General features: G+C 29.0%; 2 protein-coding genes across 4 annotated transcripts in view; one reads left to right on the top strand and one right to left on the bottom strand.

Annotated features, from left to right (window-relative positions):
* LOC124956556 (protein grindelwald) overlaps nt 1–5,899 on the top strand; it is a 19,888-nt gene extending 13,989 nt beyond the window's left edge. Inside the window, exons 3-5 of one of the 2 annotated variants that reach the window (XM_047512519.1) lie at nt 1,749–1,811; nt 3,691–3,842; nt 4,046–5,899. In XM_047512519.1, the coding sequence (XP_047368475.1) occupies nt 1,749–1,811; nt 3,691–3,842; nt 4,046–4,327 (497 nt within the window). In that variant the 3' untranslated portion in view covers nt 4,328–5,899. Of the gene's footprint in view, nt 1–1,748; nt 1,812–3,687; nt 3,843–4,045 lie in introns of both variants that reach the window. The other variant, XM_047512518.1, reaches the window with a different exon arrangement.
* A 4,903-nt stretch (nt 5,900–10,802) lies between these two features.
* The window catches only part of LOC124956551 (metabotropic glutamate receptor 3-like), a 19,896-nt gene continuing 8,198 nt past the window's right edge, over nt 10,803–22,500 (bottom strand). Inside the window, exons 2-14 of one of the 2 annotated variants that reach the window (XM_047512507.1) lie at nt 16,167–16,319; nt 15,539–15,698; nt 15,263–15,399; nt 14,607–14,755; nt 14,289–14,485; nt 13,837–14,159; nt 13,395–13,644; nt 13,126–13,248; nt 12,614–12,946; nt 12,183–12,465; nt 11,866–12,065; nt 11,358–11,687; nt 10,803–11,082 (exon numbers count right to left, since the gene is read on the bottom strand). In XM_047512507.1, the coding sequence (XP_047368463.1) occupies nt 10,922–11,082; nt 11,358–11,687; nt 11,866–12,065; nt 12,183–12,465; nt 12,614–12,946; nt 13,126–13,248; nt 13,395–13,644; nt 13,837–14,159; nt 14,289–14,485; nt 14,607–14,755; nt 15,263–15,399; nt 15,539–15,698; nt 16,167–16,316 (2,796 nt within the window). In that variant the 5' untranslated portion in view covers nt 16,317–16,319 and the 3' untranslated portion in view covers nt 10,803–10,921. Of the gene's footprint in view, nt 11,688–11,865; nt 12,066–12,182; nt 12,466–12,613; nt 12,947–13,125; nt 13,249–13,394; nt 13,645–13,836; nt 14,160–14,288; nt 14,486–14,606; nt 14,756–15,262; nt 15,400–15,538; nt 15,699–16,166; nt 16,320–22,500 lie in introns of both variants that reach the window. The other variant, XM_047512510.1, reaches the window with a different exon arrangement.

The raw sequence follows: 22,500 nt of genomic DNA on the forward strand, positions 1-22,500 counted from the left end.
GACTTATACATCGGTCGATGCCTTTTACCAATCAACTATGTATATATGTATATATATATATATATATATATGTGTATGTATATGTATATGTATTGATGTATTTAAGTCGAAGAAGAAGGTAACGACCGTCTCTATGTTTTGTTTACAACTAGGTTGCTAGGTAGCAAGGAAGTACGTAGTTGGGATTTTCTGAATACGTCAATACGCTTGCGCTAAAACTATTTACGCCATTTTTGTACCTTCTTTCGATATAACAGGAAGGACCGAACGTTGTCTTTCGTCGTGAAAGAAAAGAGATAAAAAAAAAAAAAAAAGAAAAAAAAAACTAAAGAAAACAAAACCCTCGTGGAAAATCGTGCCAACGAACTTGTTAGAATTTTGTGATATAAAACGGTTTCCTTTTCTTTTTTTTTTCTTTTTTCCTACTACTTTTCTTTTTCATTTTTTCTCTCCCTATCTCTCTATCCTTTTCTCGTAAACCGGTCGCATATCTCGTTTGTTATGTTCATTTGATTATCTCAACGTTATATCTATTTATTTATATATATATATATATATATATATATATATATATATATATATATATGTATAGACATATAAGTGATCTTATAGAAAAGAAAAAAAAAAAAGAGAGATCATCGTCTTATGGAAGATCTTCTATTTTTTTTTTCTTCTTTTATTTCTCTCTCTCTCTCTCTCTCTCTTTTTCCTTTTTCATATTTTACTTAATGGTGCACGTTTCATCGACGACATTACAGGTAGGTACAAATAGATCTCTTATTTCTTACAATTGTGTTAAATCGATCTATTATTATTATATCGGGATAAATGGATCTTTGGTGTTCAATGATCGAACGTAAAAAGTTTCGCCCCTTGTAACGTGACAAAATGAAAATCTTTTCTGATCTACTATCCTCCATATATATCCCCTCTCTTTCTTATATTAATCCGATCATTAATTCCTTACCTTAATCGTTTAATCTCACACGTCACAATTATTTTTACAATTTTATCGTAAATACATTAATATCCTTTCTCTAATCTCATTACCTATTAAAATTTATATCCACGTTATATATATATATATATATATATATATATATATATATATATTTATAAATTATTATCAGTCTTACGAAAGGAAATCATTAAAATTTATAAATATTTAATTATGAAATAGGAGAAAAGAAAAATTCAAAAGAAATTGACGAAGTTATTGATATGATAATGATCATTGGGGAAAAAATGAAAGATTTCAATTGAATTTATTCGTTTTCAATTGACTTTCATTCGACAGTAATTTACTCATTGCGCAATAATAAACAAAAAAAAAAAAGAAAAAGAAAAAGAAAAGAAAAAAAAAATAATTTATTTCCGAACACATAAGCGTAAACACGAACGTAGAAACGTGAACAAACAAATTTAATACAAACGATAAGAAATGCTAGTAGAAAATTATTTACGTCGTATTAACGACCGTTTAAATTGCGAACTCATCGAAAGAAAGTAAGGGAAAGAGAGAGAGAGAGAGAGAGAGAGAGAGAGAGAGAGAGAATGAGAGAGAATTATGTATACATAAAATAAAAAAGATAGATATATATAAAGAGAACGAATTGATTTAATTTTAAATTAAATGACAAAAATAATAATAATATTATGAATGATCTATATCTATATCTATATTGAATGATAGATAATGTGAATTAATTATATAAACTCTGACCTAAAAAGACTTCTTTACATTTCAGAATATGTCTACGATCAACGGTACGCCCTCCGTGAGGAATTGAGCCAGTACGAGGAGCTCAGAGGTAAGTCCGTATGTTGGCTGAATGCTAATTCGTCGCTGACTCATCCTCTTGCTCTCTCAAAGAATAAAAACGACGAATCCGGATTCGGTCGAGTTCGGAGATTTCAACGACGTACCCCTATTTACTTAGTTACTTACTTACTTACTTACTTACTTACTTAGTAACTAACTTATACGTTGTAACTACTTATACGTTTTACCACGACGTAGAAACGACAAATTTACTCGTTTCGATCTTATCGAACGAATTATTTATTAAATGCCATTCTCATGAATTACCAATGCGATTTCGATTTGTTTTTGCGATAGCCACAAACACGATTATTTTTATTTTTCATTCTCACGTACATATATATATATATATATATAGGGTGCTCAAAAAGTATAGGACGTTATATTACGTATTATTGATATTAAACGAATGAAAGAAGTTCGTGTAAATAAATTTATGACAGAAAATACTTTATCAAAAAAGTGTATATATATATATATATATGTATATGCTTTTTTTAAAGATATTTATTGATTTATCATGATAATAGGTTATAAGAAATATTCGAAAATTTTTCCCGTCTTCATAAAAATAGACTTAAATTCATCGAATTAGTAATCGTCGAATACTTTCTAATATTCCAACGGTATTGAAAATAATAATAAATTCATTTTTAATACATTTCCAAAATTCATCTTCTCTCTCTCTCTCTCTCTCTCTAAATCAACTCTTTTGCGTGACCTCTTATGTTCTCTCATTCTCCCGATAGAAGTTCGGAAAAAAAAGAGAGAGAGAGAGAGAGAGAGAGAGAGAGACAAAATAAGAAAAGGAAAGAAGAAGAAAAAGAAAAAAAAAAAAAAAAGAAAAGAAAAAGTTCGGCGATCGTGAAAAATTATTCGTCTAATGAAAAAATAAAATCATAAATATCTTTTAATATCACGTATATCTTTTCGTTGAAGAATTTTTTGCATCTGAATTAATCCATTTCATTCGTTTGATATCTCATTAAATACGTAATGTATAAATTTGATTATCATACTTTTTGAACACCTCGTATATACGAAAACTAATAATACATTCGAATGAGAATATCTCTAAGCAAGCACGTAACAACGGAAAATATGTTCGTTATCGTAATCTAGATATTCACGGATATATACACACGTACATAAACATAGACATATATATATATACACACACACACACACACACACACATACATATACTTAAATGACTTAACTACTTATACGCGGACGTAGTAATGAAAGCTTGTAACAAATTTAATATAACGACGAATTAGCATTGCCACGAAATTTCATTCTCTTGGAAATCGTGAGATCTTATTTATACAAACTTTGATTTATATACGGTCAAACGTCGTTTCCTTTTTTCCTGACAAAGATTAATTATTCCAATTAATACTTAGGCGACGTAGTAGTTAGGTGAATAGTGGGTGGGTGGGGGGTAGGATAGGATAGAGAAGGGGCGGGTGGCGGCGGGGTAAAGGGTGGGAAGTGAATTACGGTAAAAATCGCTTTCACTTTGTATTCGATGCGCTCTCTTGGTGTTAAAATTCATGTGAAAGTAACGTTCGAACGTTTCTAAACCAATGGAAATCTTCCTTTTCGTTGAAAGGAAAAAAAAAAAAAAAAAAAAAAGAAAAAAGAAACGAAACGAATAACTAAATCGTAATTATTATTCGTCTACGGTTCGTCGATATCATCGGTGAAATAATCCTCACCTTGTTCTTCATTTCACTAATACTATCATTTCAATTTCGTTTCTACATAAAAATGAATTATATTTAATTATATTTTATACATTAGCCGTCTATCGTTTCTTCATGAAGGAAGATATGTAAGTAATAGTACGAATATTTTTTCAGGAGAAGTCAACAGGCTACGTATTTTACTCGGTGTTACGTTAACGTTAACGTGCTTGGCTATCATGGTGATCGTCTATCTTCTTATCAGGACATTCGTACGTTGCAATAAGATAGGAAATGCGATACGTAATGTATTCTCCAAAAAATGGGTCAAGGTTGGTATTAATAATTGTACGTTGTATGAATAAAATTAAAGGAGAAAATTAATGTACAAGAAAAGAAACGAAAAGAAATATGATCTTACGATCTCGAAGAGAAAAAAAAAAAAAAAAAGGGCAAAGAAAAAGAAATAAAATCCTTCGTCCCTTACGAATGTATAATTTTCAATAATTTTTTCTTTTTTTTTTACGTATTACAGAAGGCAACTAACAATAATAAGGTTCAAGACGACGTTGAAACTGGCGGGAACAACGTTAACAAACAAAATGGTTTGAAACTTAGTATGCCAACGATAAGCGCTACAGTAACCTCGTCGCAGGATACGTCAAATAGCAATGGTACACCTAATACTACAAGTACACCACTTTCTAGAAGACATCCTAGCGAGGATACTACGTTGGATTATGCTTATGATAATCCGGCAATGACACCAAGCCCAGAAGCTGCACAGCTTCGTACCAAACGCGAGAGTTCCTTTTGAATGATCCAAAAGATCTCGTCCAAGAATAAATATTATTATTCTCGTACGATTTATTTATGGAACTAAATGAGAGAAAAAGAGAAAAGGAGAAAAAAAGGGAAAAGAGAAAGGATAAACGAAATAATCGATATGTTTTATCGATCTCTCTTTTTTTTTTTTTTTTTTTTTTCATTCTTTTTTATTTCTTTTCTTTTCTTTTCTTTTCCCTCAAGGACACTTTTTCGACAAACATACAATCATTTCTCGTTCAGTTCATATTTATTGAAAATATTCGAACACAATGCGAACGTACACTTTTTATTATCAGCATCTTTTTCGATCATCGATTTTATTGGAAAAAAGATAGACCTTTTTTTTTTTTCTTTTTTCTTTCTTTCCTTTCGTTTTTAACTTAGATTTATAAATATTTACGAAAGGAAAAAAAAAAATAGCAAGAATAATCATAATCATAATCATAATCATAATCGTAATAATAATAATAATAATAATAATAATAATAATAATAATAATAATAATAATAATAATAATAATTTAAGAAAGATATATAGAATATTTAGTAGGATTAAATAACGCGTTAAATGATGATATAAGAAAGAAGATTTAATGGAGCGACGGACGAACCGCGTTCCGTGCGTTCGCGAACCGTGCGGCTGTGTGACTTAAATAAAATATATTCATAATTTTTTTTTCTTTTTTGGCTTCCCTCGGTGACGGATTATATCGCCGAAGGATTGCAAACGCCCAATGCGTTTATTAGAAATATTATATTTATAAGATATTAATTATCATACGATTTTAATCGAATATATTTATTAATCTTAGGCTCAACGTCCATTTGATCCAATTCGTTCGAACGCGTTAATAATCGTTTATACGAAAGATAGGAAAAAGTGAAAAAAGACGACAACAAAAAAAAAAAAAAGAAAAAGAAAAGAAAAGAAAAGAAAAAAAAGAGGGACAAAAAACGAAGAAGCAACAATCCCAGCAGTATCACCATCATGCGCCACCCCAAAAAAAAAGAAAGCAAAAAAAAAAAAGAAAAAAAAAGAAAAAAAGAAAAAAAAATGAAGAAAAAAGAAAAAGAAAAGTAGAAGGAAGAACGCAAGAGAGAGAAAACAAAAAAAAAATCCTTATCAGCCATTCCGTCCATGAAAGGCCTTACGAGCAAACGTTGGCGAACGCGTGCGTTTCCGCGTTTTGCATAGGACGACGTTCTCGCGACGTGAAAAACGAGAGGATGATGATCTTGAAAAATGCAAAAGAAAAAGAAAATATCAAGCAACAAAGAAAAAGGGAGAACATTTTCTTTTCTTTTATTTTTTTGTTACTCTTTTAGAATTCACTATAAGATTTTCCAATGAAGCGCGATCGTCGAAGAATTGTTTATCGATCGATCTGGGGAAAAAAAGAAAATTAAGAAAAAAGAGAAAGGGACGAAAAAGAAACAGGCGACCAAAAAAAAGAAGAACAACATAGCTCCGTCGTATATGTTTTTGCAAATCGATGTGAATTTTTTTTTCTTTCTTTTTTTTTTTTTTTTTTTTTTTTTTTTTTTTTTGTCGAATTTAAAAACACAAAACAATACGAAAGAGAGGATAAAGAAAACACAATAGGAACAATATTATACTCTCTCATCTTACGAATGACGCTCGCAACTCTCGTTTTTCGCGCTCGTTTTTTTACGTCGGCCTTAGCATTAATTAAGCTATTATTTCACGACTCATCGCCAATAACACGTTTAGATAATTAACGAGATTAAATTGGGAGGAAAAGAGGCATAAGAAGAAGTAGAGGAGGAGGAGGAGGAAGAAGGAAAAAAGAAAAATTAAAAAAAAAAGAAAAAAGAAAAAAAGTAAAGGGAGGAAAAAAAAAATAATAATAGAAGGAAAAAGAAAAGAGGAAGTAGATCCGTGGGATCCAATCGAGCGCGCACAAATAATATTATTTCAATGGGAAAATTTTTAGATATTAAGATAATTCAATCCATTTGATTCGTTTCTAATAACGAAACGATCAACGTCTTCCAGAAACGAAGATATTATTTTTTTTTTGCCCGTGGCAGCTCATAATTTATTAATAACGATAGATTATTTATTATATTAACAAATCCTTCGCGTTTTTATTAATCGACGAAACGTTAATTCACGTTCCTTTCTCAGAAAATCCATCCAAAGTATTATTTAAGTTATATTTTAAGACAGCGCTCTTCCGACCATATTTTAATGGAAATTCTCTTGATACAAAGGAAATTATATTTCCTTTAACTTCTTTCCTAACCACCCCATCCACCCTTCGCCGCTCTTTTACACGAGTTAGAAACTGAATGAATAGTCGTTGAAAAGTACTTACTTATTTATTTACTTACTTACTTACTTGCTTACTTACTTACTTACTTACTTACTTACTTACTTACTTAGTTCGTTCTTACTTTTCCAAAGTAATTTTCCTCGGTAACGAGTGCTATGTAACTAAAATTGCATTTTAATTACTTCACCATAATTCATCTTTCGACTAAAGTTTATATATGTCTGCGTAGACATGAACGATATAATTGTCGACTTAGGTACATTGTTCTTCGACGACTATTTCTTTTCAAATATTTTCTTGACATTGTTATCAACACACACACACACACACACACATATACATATATGTGTACTAACTTTAATAGTGTAAAAATCGATTAAGCGTCTCTTATTTACTCTTATAAATAACAAATTTTTAATGATAATCGAATTATTATGCGACCAAACGACATGGTCGTTCCTTTTTTTTAAAAAAAAAAAAAAAAAAAAAGAAAAAACAAAAAAAAAAAACAAAAAAAAATTGTATTTTTATCTATCATCATATTTTATAATTTAATCCTATTATCCATAAATGTATTCTAAATGTTCGAATGATCGTTCAAAAAAAAAAGAAAAGAAAAGAAAAAAAAAAAAAGAAAAAAAAAAGAAAAGAAAAAAAAAAAGAAAAAAAAAGAAAGAAAGAAAGGAAAAGAAAAAAAAACAGAAGCAGTTAAGTACTAACACAAATGGAGATTGTGTTGTATATGGAAGAGCAATAATTTGAAATGTTTTGTATAATAGATTTGTAAGAATTTTAGAATGTAAAATTAGGATATAGTCGTTATCGTTTAAATCGAATTTTTATCTCTCTTAATGCATTCCTAATTGGTTTCTCTCTCTCTCTCTCTCTCTCTCTCTCTCTCTCTCTCTTTCTCTCTCTCTTTCTCTCTCTCTCTCTCTTTTTTTTCTATCATTAGCGTGACGAACGAGCAATATACATACGTTAGGGCACATATATCGTCTGCATTTGAAAGAAAGAAAGAAAGAAAAAAAGAAAAAAAAAAGAAGGAAAAGAAAAAAAAAAGGGATAATAACGATTGTTAGATTATTTTTAACTTAAGAACGTTCTACACTCTTAAGGATTGTGTCGTAAAAATATAAGATAATGAGAATCTCGTCGTAACACTTAATTAATAACAATTAAAAATCAATTGACAATGTCGATTAACGATAACGTTATCTCTCGTTATTATTTCATTCGATCCTGTGATAATTCTTTTGTCGGTGGATCGACTTTTGATTTGAAGGGAGAAAAGGAAAAAAAAGGAAAAGGAAAAGAAAAAAAAAAAAAAAAAAGAAAAGAAAAGAAAACGGAAGAAAATGTGAGGATAAATATAAACACGATAGAAATATAAAATTCGATTAGTTAAATATAATTATTTACAATATCCGACGAGATCTTCATCAATGAAAATTATTCGCCGATAAATCGTGCCTTCTTCGAAGAATTGTTTGACAATCCTAGATAATGGACGAATGATAAGAGCGCGCCCAATTTTCTCAACTTTATCCAATCTTACAAATAATTCTTGCTAATGCGAAGAAAAAAAAAAAAAAAAAAAGGAAAAGAAAGAAAAAAAAAAAAACAAACACACACACACAAAATCCTCTTTCGCATTTTTTTTACTTGTGTACAGTTAAAAGAAAAGAAATGAAAGGAAAGGAAAATTTGATTTTTTTTTTTTTAACTGTCCACTCAAAACAACAACCTTTTAATATACGCAACCGTTTTCGATCGAATGGAAAAATAATTGTATCGATTTCTCTTGGCCAATGAAATTTCTCGTTTCGTTCTCATTGATTACGTGACGACGAATTATAAACAAAATAATTCTTTTAACGAAACGTATACGTTCAATGAAACGATATAAGTGCCAAGTTTATTTTGTCTCAATCATTTTAAATCTTACGTGCGATCGATCATCTTTGCAATCCTGTTCGACTTTTTTTTTTCTCAGATCGAACGTGTTGTTGTTGTTGTTGTTGTTGTTGTTATTGTCGTTGTTGTTGTCCTTTTTTTTTTTTGCCTTTTTGTATCAATGTTCTACGAACGTAAACCGACACGTACGAATTTTTGAAATGAATTTTTGACAAATAAATATAAAGATAATAACAAGTGCGATTTTATAAAAATCGCGATTTACTTAAACACTTTTTCACGATTTTTCGACATTGAAATTGTCGCTCGAAAATGGAAAAAAAAAAAAAAGAAAAAAGCGATCGTCGTCGATACTTGTCCTTATCTTGTCTCGCAATTGTTGATAATTTCCTTTTAATTGTTAAAGTGGAATTAATCGAACCACTACGTCGCATCACATATGATAAATAGATGTTTTCGAAAGAGATATTTTTTTTTTGTATATGTGTACAGAAAGATATATTACGAATGTTTACTACAATTATTATTATCATTATATTATCATCATCATCATTATCATTATCATCATCATTATTAGTATTATTATTATTATTATTAATATTATAATTAATAATATTTGTTAAAAATTTAATGTATCCACTTATAAGCGCAAACTTTTGAGATTTAAATTCTTCGATTTATAAGTACTTAACGTTGTACTTAAATCATTTGTATCGCATTTACTGTCAATAACATTGATAACGTTATTAATCCGAGACATTCTAATTGACATTTATCTATCAATTTTTATGTCTTTGATTTTATTATTGATTTTACTTAGGAGTTAATTAATTAATGATTAAAAAACAAAAAGAAAAAAAAAAAAGAATATAGTATTATATACATTTGTACAGAAAATAAACTGAGATAGAGTTCGAGAGATTTTTTTCTTTCTTTTTTTTTCTTTTTTTTTTTCTTTTTTCTTTTTATTCTTTTTCTTTTTTAATTAATACCGCAATCTTTGTATATTATCTATACATAACGAATACATTCGATAGATCATAAATATTACATTAAAAAAGTATTTACTCTTTTAAGAGAATTAGATAAATATATATATATATATATATATATATTTATCTAATGGGTTAAATCACGTTTAAAGGAAGACTTTTTATTGTTTGTTTTTTCGAATAACGTTATTATAACGTTACGTATGTGTGTGTATCTATTGTGTATTTTTAAAAATGTCTCTTTATGATCCCCCTACCTCTCCCTCTTATCTTGATTTCTACCTGCCCTTTAGAAACTATTATGCTTTTACAATATAAAAAATATTTTATATATATATATATATATATTATTATTATTATTATTGAAAGTAATTTAAAATTACTTAATTATAATTTATCTTTGAAAGAAAATATTTAAATAAATATTTATATCGTATACTACGATCGTACTTTTCGTTAATTTCACTAACGAAAAGAAAAAGAAAAATTATTTCTATCATTAGGACGATTAATTAATTAATTAAATTTCTTTTAATTAAATTGTCCTAAATTATTTCTATAATGATATTTAAAATGGATCTATACGGGAATGATAATAATAATAATTTTTATGTTATATTATTTTTCGTTGAACATCAACACTTTTATTGACTTATGTATATACAAATATATACAAATTTTGGTCTTTAATTTCGTTGGCTTGTATGTGTATATACGTGTATATACCTATACATATGCATATATATATACATATATATATATATATATATATATATATATATATATATATGTATGCATTTTATTATACCCACGTGCTTTTGTGTGAAATTCGTAAAGTTTGCTTTTCACAATCTATTCTATTAATAATCGTTATCGCGTTTAAAATCATACATTTTAATCATTAACATACGATCGGCCATTTTAATTGATTAATTATTAAATTTATAAATATCGTAAATTTGATAATAAATAAATAAATTCTACGATCACTATCAACGTCAATTACGATATGTTTATGATTGTTCTCGTCGTAAATGTTCTCTCGTATTGAATCGAAGTGTAATCAAAGAATCGATATTATTGGTCTATCGTTAAAATGAATTGATTATTATATTCTTATCAGACTCGTCGTATTGTTTACATAGAGTTCGTTCGGTTCAATGTATAATAATAATTAATATAATAACACAATAATGACAATTACTCATTCATGAGGAATTAATCTCTTTCTCTCTCTCTCTCTCTCTCTCTCTCTCTCTCTCTCTCTCTCTCTCGTTAAAAGCTTTAATTTGTAAGCTTTTTCTTAATTATAACGATATGTATAGTCGATAGTTTTTTTTTTCTATTTTTTATCTTTTTTTCTTTTTTTTTGATTCTATCACACCGTCCGATACGCTTTATCAAATTTTTTTTTCTCTTTTGAATTTTTCTTTTTTCTTTTTTTTTTGCTTTTTACTTTTCTTTTCAAAATGGGTTGCGTGCCAATTTTTTGGACATTAACAGCGTGCTTAAGGTTGATAAACGGAACAAAAAATTTCTCTGATAATAAATAAATAAATAAATAAACAAATAAATAAATAAATAAATAAATAAATAAATAAATAAATATATATATATATATTCGAAAGAAAATATTGATAAAAATGTAATTAATATGTTTTTAGCAATGTCGTAAGCTTGTATCGTCGTTATCGATTTGATCTGAATTCTCATTGAAAATGTATATTTGACAAATTGTCAAATGTATGTATAAAGAAGTTTTGAAAAAAATTCTTACGGTTTTTGTTCGGTCGTATGAAAAATAAATGGATTACCATTTAATGCTACGACAGGTGTTGCAGAGGTCGGTAAGTAAGATGAACTTCTATGCTGTGCCATTACCACTTCCTTCGTATTCTTCTCCGGTTTAATCAATACGATATAGATCTTTGGAAAGAAGAGACAGGCAAGTTGTACCAAACCGCTAAATGACAAGGACAATGCCAATGTCACGACCCTTATGGCATTGCTATTAGAAACGAGATAAAGTGGTACAAATGCCAGCCAAAGTATAATGGTCGTATAATTCGTGAAGGCTATGTGTTTGGTCTCGTTGAAACCCTCCGGACATTTTCTCGTCTTGATAGCATATATGGTGCATATAACTATAGTTCGAAATAATAAAAGGGGGTGGAAAAAAAGAAAGAAAGTGAATTCGTTCGTTGAATTGATTTGAATGATTTCGATCGATGATCGAAAGTGTCGAAAAAAATGTTTTGTTGGTTTTTTTTTCTTTTTTTTTTTTTTCATTTCTTTTTTTCTTTTTCTAACGTCGACACTTACCTATGAGAACGAACGGATAGATCAGGCTGGTCATGTAAGATCTATCATTGAGACCTTGACAAATTTTTAATTTAGTATCTCTCGTTGGATAAATGTATTTTACCCTAGGTGGTATCATCACGAGCAACGTTACATTGACAATTATCTCTAATAGTATCAATATTCCAGTTATAAGTAATTGTGATTTAGGACTGGTATATCTTAAAGAAAATATATCAATGTTAATATCCATAAGAAAATATTTTCAAGATAATTAAAATAATAATAATATTATTATTATTATTATTATTATTATTATGATCATTAAATGTTATTACCTCGTGTTACGTGGACTATGAGAAATATTATTAAATATCCTATGTATTCTATTCATTTTGGTGACTAATGCGCTATAACACAATGTATAACAAAAACCAATTCCAAATCTGGTGATGGCGCATGTTTCGGTAATTGGTTCGGCGACGATCACAAATGTCATTAGAAATGATGCTAAAATGCTTAGTAATAAAAGGGATGATAATTCACGACCGGACGCCTTTATCACCGGAGTCTCGGCATGAATTCGAAAGACGAACCATACGTAGATAGTTAATATTATACCTATCGATAAAATAATAAATTTTTTTTTTTTTTTTATATATATATATTATATTATATTATATCAGATCATAAGGGATTTAACTTTGATAGGTATTTTTCTTTTTGGTTTTTTTTTTTTTTTTTTTTTCCCAAATACATCGATACCTACCAATAACAGCGACCACCATAGCCACGATCGCCCATGGACTATAATAATCGATATAATCTTCTGGTATCGAAGCACAACTCTTAGAATCTTTCGTTGGTCTTGTACCCAATGAACAATCCTCGCATCTCTGATCGTCCACTTTATATTGATAAAGTCCACATTTACGACATCTCCAACAACAAAGATCTTGTTCCTCACGAACAATAACCTGATTTGATTCGCATGGACGAGAACAGGTCGAATTTGGAAAATATTTTCTACCACCTTCCATTTGATTTCGATATTTCATAGCGGTCGTTTCTATGTACAATACCGGCTTACCGTTCTCGTTTTCTATGAGGAAAGAAAACAAAAAAACAAAACAAAACAAAAAAAGAAAAGAAAAGAGAGAGAGAGAGAGAGAAGGAAAGCAAGGGAGAAAGAAAAAACAAACATTTGTTTTTCTCCTTTCATCGAAGAAAAAAAAAATAAACACGCAATTTTACTTGTCGTTAATTAGTTATATCAATTACCTGTGTAATTGCCAATTACTATCCAACGATATGCACCATCTTTGTTACGTTGATAGTTCAAAATTGAATATCTAGGCGGTCCATCGGCGATATCAACGAATCTGAATTTATTTCCTGCGTCATCTAAGGGGGAAAAAAAAAAAGAAAAATAATAATACGTAATCCATGATATAATCCAAATGATCTAATCCAATTAAAACAAATGGCACGAGAGATTTGATTTATTATACGATTGAATTTAATCGTTGAATATATTTTGTAATATTTACCTTTGAAGGTAACGTTCTGTAAATATTTCGTCAGATCGATCCCATCGATGTGTTTCATGTCAGGACAAATCCCATAATATCCCACACCACATTTTTCTTTTTGCATGTCATGAAGGGCATGGGCCATTGAATATATCGCATCTCTAACGAAATGTAAAAACTTTTGTTGCTTGTAACCCATCGAGATATTCAGGATCGAGTTATCGTCCTCGAGACATGGATCGTCGTAAAGGTTGGTGATGTTTGTGCTCTGAAAAAAAAAAAAAAAGAAGAAAAAAAAATAGAAAAAGAGAAAAAAAAGAAGAAATAAAAAAAGAAAAGAACAAAAGAAAGAAAACGAGAAAAATATAAATGAATTTTTTTCTTCTTCTGTTTTCTTTATTTTTTTTTTTTTTTTTTTTTTGGAATCTTTACAATATCAATAATATTGGATATTCGATACCTCGGTATCATTGATTCCACAACGATGATATTCCTGCCAAAATTCACGAAACCAAGGATTTATTTTCTCATGTTCCAATCTCAAATTGGTAAAATAATCATCGAAGCCGGACAATTGTCGTGAAAGTGGTTGTACCACAAGTGCACCCTCCAAAACTGCCATCTCTTGACCCTTACGACTCGAGTCGAGATCAGCGAAATCACGATGATTAGAACTCGACCAAGAATCTGTTCCTATCCAAAGGAATCTCGTACCTACGTTCAAACGTTTCGCCGCATCTAACACGCGAAGTGTCGTTGATTTTTCCGCGAATAGAATGACAACTGAAAATTTATTTATTTTCCCGTTTCGATGATAATGAAAATATTTTTACGACATATAAAGAATATATATATATATATATATTTTTTTTTTTTTATGAAAGAGAGAGAGAGAGAGAGAGATTTGCATACCTCGTACGTCGGTTTTATTGGCGATCGTACGTATAACAGTATCGTAATCGTCATTATTAAAATGTTCCTTGTTAATCCTTTGAGGTGCGCTAAAGCATACGGAATATGAACTTGCCAGAGACGTCAATGTTTCATAACCATGATTTCCATATTCCGTATCCGAATAAACAATCGAAACGTACGTCCATTCGAATTGCCTTAAATCAGAATAAAAGAAGAAGGAAAAAAAGAAAAAGAAATGAAGAATTTTGTAACTTTCAAGTGAAACGTTGAATCGTTCAATTGGAATAATTGTTAACAATCAATTTTCAAGCTTACTTGAGAATTTCCAACATCGCATGAGCTTGATTCAAATCGCTTGGTATTGTACGGAAAAAATGTGGATACATTTTTTTATTGCTGAGCGCCGGTGAGGTAGCCATATAGGATATTTGTGGTACTGAGAATAACTTCAACATGGATGCCACCTGAAAAAGAAAAAAAAAGAAAGTAATTGATTATTCTAAAAAAAAAAATAAAAAAATAAAAAAAAAAGAACCACGTCATTTTCTCCATAGAGAAAGAGAGAGAGAGAGAGAGAGAGAGAGAGAAAAAAGAAGGAATACAATTTGTCTGAATAGAAAAAAAAAAAAAAAAAAAAAAAGAAAAATCAGCTTAATAATCAGAAAGTATTAATCAAAAGGTATACGTCTAACGATAAGGTGTATTTCTGAATTGCCATGAAACACGGCTTTTCATTGATCAGTTAATCCGATGAACTTTAAGGTCACTTCCTCTATATTTGATAGAACCTAACGAAGTTTACCAAATATATTAGAATCTTTGAAATAACGATAAGTCAAAGGATATTATTTATCTTTTATTAAATAAAATTTCATATTGGAATAGAAATTCTTTTGATCTTTAACGAAGTAACGTTGATCTCTTACGAAAGGACATAGTTCGAAGTTATTCGAGTTTATTTTAAATGTTACCTGTATGGTGACTGAACTCGACTGGTCCGCAAGCACAGCTACAATTTTGTCGAATCCACCCTTAGAGAACTTTGGTACGCTCTTATCTCTGCACTCGTATTCCTGAACGTGAAATTCATTCGAGTGGGCGATGAAGCCTGATAACAACAATGACGTAAGAACGAGAAGATTTAAGTGATAATAGAGTATTGAAATGATAACTTAAGAAAGATAAAGAGAAAGGATAGTGAATACTCATTGAGATTTGATGAAAGTTAGAGAAATTCGAAGCATTACCTTTGACGAAATTCAATGCTTGTTCCAAAGCGTAACTTGGATTGTCGCAACTATCAAAGGCCAATGCACCAAGACGAACACCCGGTAGAATTTTAGGATCTTGATTGATTTGTTGAAGCGTATAAAGCATCGCTTCCAATGGTTGAATTCCATCTTCGAGCTAAACGAAACGAAATGAAACGATTACGTTTTACGATGAATCCTTTTTTAATCCTAATCGTGCCTATGGGCTATTGGATACACCAGACATATCAACTTTAAGCTCAATTGAAACAATTTTGCGCGCATTTGCATGATGATTCGTGGAATTTTCTTTTTTTCTTTACGATAGAATCGAAAGTGCGTTTTTTTCTCAAATCTACCAATTGTTATTTCCGAAGCTTTAAAGAGTATACGATTTTTTTTCTGTTTTCTTTTTTTTTTTTTTTTTTTTTTTTTTTTTTATTTTTCTTTTCTTTTCCTTTCGGAGTAAAAGAAATTTTTCATTCTGTAGAAATGAGAGAACTTAATTCAAAAGTCCCTGTTCTGGGTTTATCGTCATTGTCAAGTGTAAAACAAACTTTGAAATTATTTGAAATTGTTCATAACTTAGGATTAAATTATATCTTTAGTTTCATTCAATACTAACCTTAATTCTTCCACAATTTTCACCGGAAGCACCCTTTCCATGAATTGGGAAAAGGGCACCGAGAAGGATGTCACCTGACACGTTCAAATACTTACGAGCGTTGACAAAGGTACACGATAGTAATAACAGGAAAGTCACAAGACGCGTCATCCTCTGTAACGAATAAAAAGGATCGATGATCGATGATCGATGATCGATGATAAAAATCCTAAATCGTTAAAACTCTTAGATCTAACTTGATCCTATCAAACTATCAAAAGAAAAAGAGAGAGAGAGAGAGGCAGGGACAATGAGAGACAGTATGATCAATAATCGTGAGATAATAAAAGATAATAATAATGATAATAATAATAATAAATTTTTGATTAAACGCGTATCACGTATTAATGAAAATTGATATGATAATGAAATTTAATTGATAAAAAATTCTTATAAAATATTCATTAATGTTGATAATAAATTAATTATATAATTAAAAATTAAATTGATAATTTTGAACGATCGTCGTTCCTAATTTACGAGTATGCATATTTTATTATTATCGATTAATAAAAAGAATAAATTTATAGAAATGATAAATAGAAATTAAACGATGAAAATAATATAACGAGAAGAATGAGAGATACAATGATATCGAGAGCGACACATAGTTCAATGATGATGATACACCAAGTTTTAACAGGAAGCGTAACCTCGAAGCCTCGAGGATGAAACTCCCAACCATAGGAGACTCTCGGAGTTCCTTAATTAGCAAGTTAATCCAATTATGTCAACCTAGTTATGTGTTTCGTTAACACATAGGGAGGGAGAAAATTTACTCGACGTTATAACGAAAAAGAATAACGTGAAATGGATTTTATCCGATTCGTTTGTTTTCATTTCTCATTATTTTCAACGTTTAATAATATTAAATTTGATTGATTGATCGATCGTGTTAGGTTCGTTTAAAAGAAAAAAAAAAAAAAAAAAAAAAAAAAAAAAAAAAAAAAAAAAAAAACAAAAATTGTCACGTCTGCATCGTTGTTGATATTTATTAATGAGAAAAATTAATTGTATCGCTTTTTTAATTTTATTCACTCGAGTTCTTTTATTTCTTTTTCTTTCTTTTTTTTTTGCCTTCTCTTTTTCTTTTCCTCGCACAACAACAACTAATATACTTAGTTAAAAAAATAAAGAGATTATTATTTATAATTATATAAAAGTAAAATTTTTATCGGTAATTGATCGCAAATAATAATCGAGGATAAAGTTTATCGATATATTTCGTCGTTCGTGTTTCGTCTTGGAATATTCTAATATTTATTCTTAAATCAATTATCGTACGATTTTAATTCTTGTTCCTTTTTTTTTTTCTTTTTTTTCTTCTTCCCCTCTTCGCAGAAAAATCATATATGCAAAGCGATAAAATAATCATGTCCTTGTTAAATTCATCTAAGAATAATCGAATTCATTGTAATCGACGAATGATGATAACGTTAATCGTTATCTCGTATAGATCGTTATAATTCATTGTATTCGTTCGTTCGATCCTATTTTCTATTTTTTTTCTTTTCTTTTTTTTTTTCTTTTTTTTTTTTTTTTTTATCGAAAAAACTTCGGAATCAACCGAATTAAATAATTCTTCTTATAATAGAGTTATCAGATAAGACAAGGGACAATCCATGATTCCTATGGATTCTTGATAATAACTTCGATACCCTTAAGAAGATTCACTTCAGTTTCGAAGTAGTCTTCGACGGTCCTTAACTGTTGTTATCTACTCTTCGCGAAACAAAGGATATTACGAGGAACATTTAAAGAGGGTCCTTGGAATTATTTACTAAAGCGAATATGCTATGTATGTATTCGTTAGAAATGATGGCTTGTTTCCAATATAACTTCCTTATGTCATTTTACATCTTTGCTCTTACATAATATCGATTTTAAATGATCGAAGATTGCATTTATTATTTATACCTTTTGCCATTTTTTTTCTATCTTTTTTTTTTTACGAATAAACAAATATTTAGATATAATTAATTACATTGCATATCATTTTTCGTTTCACTTTATATTCGTGTTTATGCATAGAACGTAAGACGAGTAAAGAGTATAGAGAAATTCTACTCGTATTTACTCCTTTTTTTATTTTTTCTTTTTTTTTATTTTTTTTTTTGAAAATTCGTCGATGTCGAAGAAGAAGAAGAAGAAGAAGAAGAAGAAATTGTTCCCAATAGAGTACGTGAAATTCAACGTTAATGCTCACACTATTTTATTTAATCTTAGTCGTTTACTGCAACCCTGGACTGTAGGACATTACTGGGCCAAATTTCAACTAAATTAAAATAATTTTTGGATTGCATGATTCATGAAATTTCTCTTTCTTTTATCCTTTTTTAATGACAGAATTAAAAATGCATTTACGAAACTATCGATTATTATTATCGAGGCTACAAAGAATATATAGTATTTTTCTTTTTTTCTTCAGAGTCAAAATTATTCATTACGTATAAATAAAAAAGAGAAAGAGAGAGAGAGAGAGAGAGAGAGAGAGCCATTTAAAATGCCTGTTTGATTGTAGCTAAATGTCAAGTTTACAACATCGAAATTATTTTGAAATGTACAGAATTAGGATTTTAAATTAATAATGATCGATATCGAAATAATTTGTAGATATTTATATATGAACGAAAATGAATGAATACTTTTTTTTTAAATAATTACTAAGATATTAAAATCTTAATGGAACTATTAAGTTCACAAGGTTATCGTGTAATTACAATTCACGATTCGAGACTATGAACTATGATGAAACGTGACTAGAGACGGATAAGAAATAATATAAATGAAAGAATAAATAACAAAATGACGATGATTTATGAGAAAATAGTTCGTCGAAAATGTACGATTTTCTCTTTGTATTCTTTATTTATCTTAGAACGAGCGTACCATCGAAAAGGGACAATTAATTTCCCGATGGAAAATTCAGTCGTCGAAAAATGAACAATCGAGATTATTGCGATGGTTTCAATTTTTTTTTTCTTCTTCTTTTTTTCTCTTCTTTTTCCTTTTTTGTTTTCTTCTTCTTCTCCTCCTTCTTCTTCTTTTTCTTCTTCTTCTTTACCTACGTCATAGCCCGCAACAATACGTCATGTGCTATTCAAGCTTTTTTATTTTTTCTATCTCTATTTTTATCTCTCTCTTTCTCTCTCTCTCTCTCTCTTTTTCTTTCTTTTTCTCTCTCTTTCTCTCTTCTCTTTTTACAAACTATACGCTACATTCGATGTTTACTTTTCCGATAACGAAAAAATAAATATACCTCCTACCGATTAGTTGCGACGATTGAAAAGAAAAGAAAGGAAAGAAAGGAAAAAAGAGGAAAAAAAAAAAAAAAAAAAAAAAAAAAAAAAAAGGGGGTGGGGCAAAAAGAAAAATAATTTTTCGTATACGTTCCCAACTAGTCAATAGTTCGTAATTTGCGAAACTTTGCGAATAATCCGATAGAATTGATGAGAAAAGAATTTATTTCTAATCTTTTGAACGGAACAAATCAGAAGACAAAAAAAAGAAAAAAAAAATAGGAAAAAATTTGAAACATACCAATTTCTTTTTTTTTTTTTTTTTTTTTACTTTACTTTGAAAATTTATTTCACGTTTAATTATAAAGGACATTTTTATATCGTTCAAATTGTTAGACATTCATTTTCTCCACGTCATATTATTACGTAGAGAGTAATAGTATGATCATAATGAAATTTTGCCCTTAGCCAAATTGTACTTGGTCAAATAAATGTACGTATGTAATATAATTGAAAAAAACTTTTGATCGAAGTAATATGTTGTTAAAAAATAAATAAAAAAAAAAAAAATAATAATAATAATAATGATAATAATAATAATAATAACGTCAGATCGTACGTTAGAGCAATTTATGAAAATTGATTGATCCGAAGAATAGCTTCGATCAAAATTTAACCTCGATAAAATTTACTTCTAAAATTTTAGATTTAATTCATAATTTTTATAATTAATAAATATATTAAATAAAATTTACTATTTAATTCACGACGATCAATCGAAATTACTTTACGATTAGACGATTAAAATATATTTTATGTTGCTATTTAGATCCTGTCGATTCTTTTGCATTCTCTTATTTTTTTTTTCTTTTTTCTTCGAATAAATTAATATCCAAGCGTTCGATCTATAAAAAAAAATTCGACGAAATATTGAAAAATCTTTACGAGACCATGAAGAGAAAATAATTCGTGGAAATTTTATCGGGGCTGGGAAGGGGAGGGGTAGTGGGGGGCGAAGGAAAGGAAAAAGAGAGAAAAGAAAAATAAAGAGAAAAAAAAAAGGAAAGACAGTAATTAAACAAAAAAATAAAGGAAAAAAAAAAAAACAGAAAAAAGAAATAAAAAAAAAATTTCCTCAGAGATGAACAGTTTGTTAGCGTTGTTCCATAGGTGTCACGCAAACGAGAATGTAAATGAATCGTACCTTGGTGGTTGCATTTTCCAACATGCCTATGTATTTCACCAATGCTCGTGTTTCCATATAAAACTCTATTTCATTTTATCTCGAAACTTTCGATGAGCGGTTTAATATGTATATATATATATATATATATATATATATATATATATATATATATATATGTATGTATATTAAAGCATGAATTTCCATCGTTTCGGCCGAATTAAAAGTGATCGTTGTTACGATTTTTTATAGCACAGAAATGTAAGAGAGAACAAAAATATATTTCTGTAAAAAAAAAAAAAAATATATATATATATATATATAATAATTTACACTAATAATAAAAACAGATCGATATTTAGACATACAAGCTCTGATTTTAAAGACAAAAGTTCTGGCCTAATTCATTATGCCATTTTGTTTTTTTCTTCGTTGAATTTTTGAAAAGAATAAAAGAACGTTGAAAAAAAAAATGCTCGTATACTCTTATCGAGATTATTTTATTTAAAAATATTGAAAGACTCTGAAGGAAGTCTTTAGAAAATATCCTTTTAAATGATAAATCGTTCGTTGAATTAAAAATTGATTAAGAATTACGCTCGTTCTCGTTGTTGATGTAAATGTATTCTATTTTTTCTTTTTTTTTCTCTTTTTTTTTTTTTCTTTTTTTTCATTTCCCCCTTGATATTTTTTCCAGGATGAAAAAGTTCTCTTAGTATTTTATTTAATTTTAAACGGTATACTACCTGTCTGACCGAGTGATCTCGGCTTATCTTACTTTTAAGGGACATCGTTTGATCTTTCTCGTTTGATACTTCTTCTCTTTGAAAAACTATAAAAACGTGATGTGACTATTAATTTTTATTACTTTTTTCCCCTTTCGCCATTATTAAAAATATTTTCTTCGTAGTTCAGTCAAATCGTTAATTTTATCTTTTTTTTTTTTTTCTATTTCCTTTTCTTATTTTCTTTTCCTTCTGTTTGTTTTCCCTCCTTTCTCTCTCTCTCTCTCTCTCTCTTTAATTAAATACACTATCATTGCTACTAGTCAAACAAATTTCTGTCAAACGTTTAACTCGATTGTTAGATCGTTAGAACTCAAGAGTTTAACAAAACTTATATATCAGGTAGCTTTATACATCGGACACCATTAGTAGAACAGTGAATTCTCCTATTGCTTTTCATAGTTCATAACTCGTTAATATTTGTCGATGAAGTCTATGTATATATATATGTATGTATATATGTACATATATACATTATTAAGTTTCGACTGAAATATTAATGTACAGCCTTAAATAATATCTATAAAAGAGAGAGAGAGAGAGAGAGAGAGAGAGAGAGAGAGAGAAATAGAAAGAGAGAAAGAGAGAAAGAGAAAAAGAAAAAGAGAATTATATTTTTCTTACGATTGGAAAAAGATTTATATTTTTTTTTTCACGAAGTCATCGTAAAATAAATGGACGAAGAAGAAGTTTGATCGTCGTTAAAGTTTATAAAAAAAACTTCGTTTCGAAGAGGCTGACAGCGAAAAAGATAAAAAGAAAGATAGAGACAGAGATAGAGACAGAGAGAAAGAGAAAAAGAGAGAGAGAGAGAGAGAGAGAGAGAGAGAAAGAGATAGGGAAGAATTTTTAACGGGAGCTTAAACACGAGCAACGATGAAACATTTTTTGAGAGCGGTTGTGACTCGTCTACCACGATAGGACACATATAAGCGGCTTATCATGGTTTTATGTACGGTCTACGGGCTCAAATCTCAAAACTCAAACTTTCGCAATTTCTTCTCGATCGTGAGATACCGTTCACGCGAAATATATTATTTGTTGATAATAATACGGAACAAAAAGAGAGAGAGAGAGAGCAAAAATAA

Source organism: Vespa velutina, chromosome 22, assembly GCF_912470025.1.
Source record: "Vespa velutina chromosome 22, iVesVel2.1, whole genome shotgun sequence".
Taxonomy (NCBI): domain Eukaryota; kingdom Metazoa; phylum Arthropoda; class Insecta; order Hymenoptera; family Vespidae; genus Vespa; species Vespa velutina.